General features: G+C 32.6%; 2 protein-coding genes across 2 annotated transcripts; one reads left to right on the top strand and one right to left on the bottom strand.

Annotated features, from left to right (window-relative positions):
• The first annotated feature begins 285 nt into the window (after nucleotides 1-285).
• On the top strand, nucleotides 286-5,219 carry LOC107370839 (uncharacterized). Its single transcript, XM_025162713.2, has 16 exons — nucleotides 286-423; nucleotides 483-553; nucleotides 611-770; nucleotides 956-1,071; nucleotides 1,133-1,226; nucleotides 1,293-1,474; nucleotides 1,583-1,714; nucleotides 1,951-2,184; nucleotides 2,310-2,420; nucleotides 2,555-2,626; nucleotides 2,698-2,851; nucleotides 3,168-3,359; nucleotides 3,432-3,552; nucleotides 3,630-3,844; nucleotides 3,908-4,441; nucleotides 4,518-5,219. The coding sequence occupies exons 1-16, from the start codon at nucleotides 294-296 to the stop codon at nucleotides 5,006-5,008; spliced, it is 3,009 nt and encodes a 1,002-aa protein (XP_025018481.2). The 5' UTR covers nucleotides 286-293; the 3' UTR covers nucleotides 5,009-5,219.
• An 814-nt stretch (nucleotides 5,220-6,033) lies between these two features.
• On the bottom strand, nucleotides 6,034-7,828 carry LOC107370946 (crustapain). Its single transcript, XM_015938903.3, has 6 exons — nucleotides 7,672-7,828; nucleotides 7,455-7,607; nucleotides 7,284-7,379; nucleotides 7,061-7,213; nucleotides 6,453-6,985; nucleotides 6,034-6,360 (listed from the first exon to the last, which is right to left on the bottom strand). Exons 1-6 carry the CDS (start codon nucleotides 7,756-7,758, stop codon nucleotides 6,153-6,155), a joined length of 1,230 nt encoding a protein of 409 aa, XP_015794389.1. The 5' UTR covers nucleotides 7,759-7,828; the 3' UTR covers nucleotides 6,034-6,152.
• Between the last annotated feature and the right edge of the window lie 494 nt (nucleotides 7,829-8,322).

The following is an 8,322-nucleotide window of genomic DNA, read 5'->3' as shown; positions in this document are numbered from 1 at the left end:
AAAGATTCTGGTAATGATAAAACAGTATCTAATCTGTTTATTTACAGGTTTCATCAATTTTGTATTTCATTCAACTAAGTAATTAGATACGATATTTTCAGTTTCTATTGTTGTTTACAAATTCACAAATTATGAACTGAATCAATTGACTTTGATAAGTTTAATATCTTTGTTTATCACTGAGTTATCTGTTAATTTATTTAGGCAAGGCGTCTTTACTTTGCGTGAACTTTGTATACAATATTATTTACTAATATCAAAGACTAAGCAATAAATATTTATTTCATTTGCAAATGTTAAGCAACAACAATTGGAAACAAATTTTTGCTTACTGCTTATTCCGGTATTCAATCTCCATTACAATGTTACTCAAACTTTTGATTGTTTTTACATTTTTTTACCCAATCTCAACAATCCCAACAAGTAAGAATTTAAATTAAAATTAAATAATCTTAACCTAATATATATTTATTTAATAACAGTCTCTTTGGTGAACTTGCCATTGAAAATACCTAAAGGAAGTTCAGTGATTAATGCTACTTTAACTGATGTCGTAAGTTGAACAATCAACTGATTGTTTATCAATTTAACTTTTAATTTCTTCCTTTAGAATGGATATAAAATTTATTTTATACAAGAGTTGATATCAGCTTCTGGACCAACAATTAAAGGTAAAATTTTAATCTCAGGCGATGAGAATTCCTACTCAGTACATTATAATGCTGATTCGTATACTGGCGTGGACAGCAAGGAACGGTTGTTTATTCAAGGTAAGAAGATTCGAGTTTTTTGAACTACCTGAACGACGGAATTTGAAAGAAAATATTAAAAGATTAATGTGATGAGATTGAATTCTGAAACCATCGATACTAATGAAGTGAACACTTTTTTCTCGAGTCTACTGTTCCAGTTAATTCAATTTTTTGATTATGCTTGTTCATTTCACTATCCAAAGGTACAAACTGTTTACTATTAACTTACAATATTAGTTGGGATAAAACTTTGCTCGATCTGATTTTCTTGATGGGACCTTCGATATTATACCGACTTGATCATTCGTCGTTTGTTTGGGTAACTATTATTGATTCCTTTTATTCAAATGCATCAGTTCACTTTATTTGTTGTTTAATAGAAATCTGTTGCAGACAAAAACATCAGAGGAATCATGATGAAAGGTGCATCAGCAAAAATTAATGAAAACTTGCAAATTACTTTCTATTACAAAAGTAAGTTGAACAATTGGATTAAAGTGGTTACAATTTAAAATATTGGTACTCTTTCTGTAAACTCAGGTCATCTCGATTACCAATCTGGAATAGAAAGTCCAAGCAGAATTGAATTTAGTGGCTATCATCCAACTTCGAGTCCAGAGAAAGAGATTCTCATTCTATATATTGATATCTATTCTATTCAACATGTAGATGCTTACATTGAAAACGAAATTTATCAGGATCTAGTTCAAAATAAGGTTCAAGTAAGTATTAGTTCAATAAAATAATTGTGGATAAATATTGATTCTCAAATTCTTCATTTTTCAAATAAAAACATGAACTCATGCTTATTCTTATTTTCCCTTGATCAGCCTCCAACTGGAATTGGATGTCCACATTACTTATCTGGAAATAAACGATTTCCAAAGTTGCAAGTTTCTCACCTGCACTTCACCATGGATGAACGAGTTCAAGGTTCAACCACGCATCGATCACTTAGTAAGGTTAGTTTATTTATCAAACAAAGATCAGTGTTATATGTTAGTGTAATAGTATTGAAATAAATAATGAATATCTCATAGTGGGAACAAGATCCAACATTGGAATCGAGTCTTAATGTGCAGTAAATTAAATATGAAATTCATCATCGATTGATCTTTCATTTCGAAGTAAAATTGTGAATGTTAAATTCCCAACACTTTTATTTGTCATTTGTCATTCAATTCATTTTTGTTTTCAGGTTTATGTTGCAAACCTTTACGATTTTTTGAGGATAAAAACATCATTGGTTGGTTCAGCAAGTGAAGTTATTTACGACTACCGACTAGGGGTTTCTTTCACTGTTGGGACGAATGGATCTGTTGCTGTGGCATCCATAGACTCGAATACACCTGGATTCGACCGTGGTCTATTCAGTTTGCAAAATCTTTTGATGTTGAATGATAACTTCAAATATGTTGGGAGACTCGACTTGGTGAGTATTTTATTAGAGTTAAACAAATTTGGTTGAGTTTAATGAATTGTAACATAAATGTAAACTGTGCATCTTGAATAGCAATTAAAATCATGAAAAAATGTTTTTTATTGAATCTCTTTTAGGAACATCGATTCGGACTGCCCGTTGAAGCATGGGAATCAGTTCAACTCAATGTTAATATCAATGGAAAGAAAGTGGACAAAGCTGTCATAACTCAATTTTTCGTTTCATCGGTGAGTTGAATACAAATTTAATAGGCAAGAATGGTGAGGTGTCCAGACACAAGTCAGCTGTGTGATTTTTAACGACAAATTCATTACTCATTTCGCTTAACTATTTGTACTTTAATCTAAATGGCGTTTTCAAGCATAATGATGACGTATTTCGGGGTTACACTCTTGTCAGTACCAAGATCTCCATCTATGATTATGATCAATCGGTAGGTCTTCATTTCAATTCTCGTTATTCTCAAAATATTAACATTATCCTTTATACCATGTCTTTGGCTAGAAAAAAGTTTACACTTTGACGGAGGGAATCACAAGAGATTTTATGAGCTTTCAAGAAGCTCAATCCATCGAGAGTATTCGTTCATTAACAGAAAAGGTCAATTTCGCTTCTAGCGATGAAAAATTGATCCTCAACTTCATATTAGAGTGCGCTGGTATGTATTGAAATTTAAATAAAGTTATAATATGAACTTTTGCAATGGAAATTCGGTTGAGAGTTATGTAGTTTAGGGAAATTCGTGTCCTTTCCGTCCAAATCCAATGTAGTTAGTTGAAAGACTATGTTGTCTTCGAATGTTTTCAATGATTATTTTAAACCGACTATAACTTTGCTTTTACAATTTTATAACCATGTCTGCAATACAAAATTATTCAACAGGCAAACTATTGATTGTCCAAAGCTTTGAACGACGAGGACGAATTAAACGAATAAATGACATTATAATAATTATTGCTTATTGCCTTCTTTAGCTCCAGTTCCTGCAAACACTGTTTGCATAAAGCACACGGAGGAACGTATTTACTGGCTGAAAAGAGATTTCCTTTATTATATTCTTTTAACTAAACCTGTTAGTTTACTACGAATAGCTGATATTCAATATCGCTTCACTGATACAAAAATCGAGATGGAAGTAACATTTCTTGATCTACCACATTTGGAATGTAAGTTGATTACGTTTTGTTATCACTTGGGTTCCATTGAGTTCAATAATTGAACTTTCTTTTCTTTTCCAGTCATTTTCAACTCTAAAACCATGTATCTCAGTGAAGAGACATTCGACAAGATGATGAAAACTAGGGCTAACAATGAACCCGAATGCTTAGAAAAATTATCTCGATACCAACAGATAATCAAGTATAATAGCATTTCTTGATTGCATAAACACTTAGCATCAATTTATAACTGGTAATTGTTTTCCTCTTCAAAATTAGGGTTGCCATTTACAGACCTTCGGATTCTGTCTGCGGATACCTGAGTAATCCTGATGATCTCAAGGAAGATACTAAGCATGGACAGTCATGCAGTGTCTATTTATTTCCAATGAACAATTTGCGTCGAGTTAAAGAAGAGTTAACGCTTGACCAGATTCATGATGCATTCTTACGATATGTTGGTGTGAATTTTGTTGTCGATGACGGAGACTCTCGTAAGTACTTATCATTTTGTTAGTTTACTCAACTGATAATTATTCTTATTCTTTCCTTAAAAGCGATGCGTTTTAAGATTAGTGATGTGATCGACGTGACTAAAAAGGAAACTGGCTCCAATGATGATATTGCTTCTCGAATCAGACACAATGCAAAGTTGAAAATTGATTATCAATTCACTTTGTCTGTGCCAGATGCAAAGACTTTTGCTGATTGTTACCGAAACTGTCATGAATCAGATCAAGTTCCATGCATTACTTTTTCATTCTGCAACACTGATGGTGTAATTGACTGTAGAGTAAGCAGCTTGCAGGCTTCTGATGTTGCCAGTCTGGACCAGTCGATTGAAACTGACCTAAAATGTGAAATTTATTCTATAAGTGTTCTCGACAATTATTCAAAAAAGTCCAACAGAAAATTTAAAACTCAGCAATCAACTGCAGTTGAACAAGATTCTGTGCATTCTTGTGCAAAAGCCTGTCATGTCTCATCCGATTGTATATCATTTCAATACTGTGATGGTTCTTGTACTCTCGGTGATTTTTTGTATACAGATGAGGCTACTCAATATGATGAAGAATGCATGATATATACTCGTAAGTATTCTTACAAGTAACACAAGTAACAAGTCTTAAATCCATCTTGATCTTTGCTTTTTCGTAATTCATTTAGCCAAAGTATCTAAAAGATACCAAAAAACAGGCAATCAAATAGTATCAGATGTGATGATCACCAAATCCCAATTAACCTTGGATCAATGTGCTTCATTATGTTATGAGTTATCCGATGGCGAGGAAACTGGATGTAAATCATTTAATTACTGCCCTAAAAGTAGAACAGAAAGTTCTTGTTCATTGACTCATTTCTCAGTTAAAAGTCCTTATACCAAAACCACTGATGGAGTTTATTGTTCAAATTACGAGTTAAAAGTGGAATCGAATGGAAAGAAACGAAAAGAATCCAGTTCAACTGAAGTGATTGCAGGGACATCGGGATCAAGTGCTTTTGGCATAATAATGTTGTTCCTGTTTGTCGGTGCTTCATTGGGATTCATAGCTCCATTTGCTTACTCAAAGGTTAAACATATGCATGATGCTTCAAAGACAAATGAAGATTTCACTAGGGAAAGACAGCAAAATGAGCAGCAAGATGAGACCACTTGAAAATTTTCATTGAATTTTTTCGCAAATACAATGGAATTACATTATTATTAATTACTGTAAAACTTTTCTAATCATTTGTGCCATTAGTAGTCATATCTAATGAAACGCTGATGCTTCAGGTATTCAAGCCATGATTTAAGAAATTAAACCAGATTTTATATTCACAAGAATATTCAAGATAACCTGATCCTTCGACCTCTAGTCAGGATTTAGGACAAGGATAAATATTTTTTCCAATATTTTGAGAAAGTTAACAAGTTTTTATCCCAAGTCAGCCTGAAAATGGTGAATTCTGAGTGAGTACCGTGCTTGAATTGTAAGTTTTGGAAAAAAATTTCAGTTTCATTTTTTGGTGAAGAGTAAGCTTTCGCAAATTTTCGTGACAGAAATCAAAATGTGAACAGGCGAATCTTTAAACGAGTCGCGTTTGCGATATCAAAGTATATAATATTCTAGGCTAAAAAACGTCAAGATAAACAGGGTAAATAACTATATTCTCACTCGTAACATGTTACATTGCATAATGTAGTTTTGCAAACTGCTTTCGAAAGCTATTTTTAGGTAATTTGCTAAGAAATGAAAAACTATTTCTAACAATACTTACTACAAGATTCAAGATTTACTAATAAAAGGAGTTGATAAATAGCAATCTACTTAATAAATCCGGTAAACTCGTCAAAATAAAGATGAAAATGATGAAATGGGAGTTTTCGAGATACATTCAAAACTATGGTCTGAACCTTTAGAGTTCATTGAATTAAACTTCACTTGAAATTTAAATTGTTGTTGAGCCAAATTAAAGTTGAGTTGAACCGAGGAAAGTGGCTTTGCTTGGCAATTAGCTTTACAGACTTTCTTTCTTACTTTTCCTACCTGAAACAAGACAAAACAATATCAAGAACAAAATCGTCTTGGAACGAATCAAAAAATTGTTCTGGTTATCATCGTTTATCAATTATAAAATTGAAACACTCTCGAGTAGATGATAAACATGGGTTGTAATTAATAAAAATTTTTCGAGTGAATTAAAAGTGTCTTATAAGTTCTTAGTATTTTATTAATATTCTTATATGTTCGAGTAGGTGAGTATTTTTATTGACGCCTTTCAAATTTTACATCAATTTTGTTGATCACAATAAATTCTTTAAACAACTGGATATGAAGCTGCTTCAGCAACTCCACACATATTGCTACCTCGGTACAATCGGAAGTAACCATTTTCACCAAAATCAGCTCCCCAACTGTTCTTAATCAGCCAATAAGGAGTACCATTATCCACACCATAACCTACAATGGTTACACCGTGGTCGATACCCTGAGGTGAGCATTTTGTTGACTTTAAAATACCAGAACTAGATTCAAAGTGAGGAAATAAGGAATTGATTACTATTCCAAAATGTATTCAGTATTTGAGCTGATCGATATGTGAATTTAAACTACTTACTCGTAATGTTGTAATTCAGATGCATCTACGGCAACTGAAACAACTCGTTGAGCGACGGCTTGAAGAAGGGCATTCTCATTACCTTGCGGAATATCAACGTAGGATGAGATTGAAGCACCTCTTTTGGAAGCTGAGTATTTGCATTTTCCGCTATCTCCTGCAGCAGAAGTGTATGGATAAGAACTTTCGGTAGCAACCCCTTTGTTATCTATAACATATTGGAATGCAGAGTCCATAAGACCACCACTACATCCCTTATTGTGGTAACCCCAAGAGCATTCAATCAAATTTTCCTCTGAAAGCTCAACTAATTTACCAGTTTTTTGGGCATTTGCGGATTCAATGGAAGCTATAGCTGAGAAAGCCCAGCAAGATTCACAAAAGGCTTGATCTTTGACTTCGGTTACAATTCCTTTGGTTCGCCAATCAATTGAAGCTGGAAGTTGAAATGTTTTGTTGACATTGTGGACAAGAGGAGCAGAGTGCTGACTTTTTTTAAAACCAAGATAAGCTGCTTTGAATTCCTCATAGGTCTGTTCAATGATGTATAATATCAAACAAATATTAAGAATAAATTCATTGAATAGTTTACTGAATAATGAACTTACCAAATCAGCAAATTTATTGACTCCTAAGCGATAAGTGTGTTCACCATTGTCAGCTCTTTCATTGTGGGCTTGAATCTTTTTCAGGTTGTACAAGAAAACTGTTTTTCGCCAAGCTTCTTCCCTTTCGTCCGCGTAAACCTTATTGTGTTTAGCCTATCAGAGAATGAAAAGTCAAATGGGAAATCAACTATTTACCAGCAGTTTCGCTCGTTAAACAACTTACCTTGAATGATTCCCATTCATTTTCATTGGATAGACTTGCTTCAGATTGATCGCTCTTTTTGAAACCAAGATGAGCTGCTTTGAATTCCTCATCAGTCTATTTAATTATTTAAAATATCAAACAAACATAAACCACCAATTCATTGAATAGTTAACTGAATTGTGAACTTACCAAATCAGAAAACTTGTTGACTTCTAAGCGATAAGTAAGCTCTCCATTTTCAGCCCTTTCATTGTGGGCTTGAATCTTTTTCAGATTGTACAAAAAAATTGTTTTTCGCCAAGCTTCTTCTCTTTCATCAGCATAAACTTTGTTGTATTTGGCCTATCAGAGAGTAAAAGGTTAGAATGTAAAATTCATTAGCAGTTTTTTAAGTTAAACAACTTACCTTGAATGATTCCCATTCATTTTCATAGGACAAACTGGCAGCAGTGACCAAGGCAAAAAGAGCGATGAAACAAGTTGTTCGAATCATTTTAATTGTAAACTGTTAATATGGTTTGATGGATGAAAATTATATAACTGTGATCATTAAATTATTTGCAAGTTTTTATATTGTTTAATTAACTGACAATCTAACATGATTACTCCATGCTGTGGGTATTTTCATTGATTCAAATCTATTGAATCATGTTTCATCCAACGATAATAATTAGGAAACTATTGATATTAAAAGTTCGAAATTTGTTTTTAGCATCAATCATGAACATGATTATCGATGAAAGTTAACGTGTGATATAATAATTGTATTGTTACGCCTCTGATTATTAAGTCCATACTACTAGTACTTAGTTTATTAATAGTATCTGATTATATTATCATATTATTACACTGCATTAGGGAAGCTAGAGATTGAGCGTTATTTGATTTATTTTAATTATTTATAAATGCATTGTTAACTAAGGGGAAAAATGTTGCTATCAATTTTCAACAGAATTATATTGTTATTCAACTCATAATTTATTTGTTTCAAGTCGTATCCTTGAAATTTTTACTGAAATATAACATTGAAAGCAGTTAATGGATTGTTTAGGGATTT

Source organism: Tetranychus urticae, chromosome 3, assembly GCF_039701765.1.
Source record: "Tetranychus urticae isolate SD_2017Ah chromosome 3, NJAU_TeUrti_SD_1.0, whole genome shotgun sequence".
Lineage (NCBI taxonomy): Eukaryota > Metazoa > Arthropoda > Arachnida > Trombidiformes > Tetranychidae > Tetranychus > Tetranychus urticae.
Note: the sequence above shows the minus strand (reverse complement) of the source record. Positions and strands in the feature narration are given on the sequence as shown.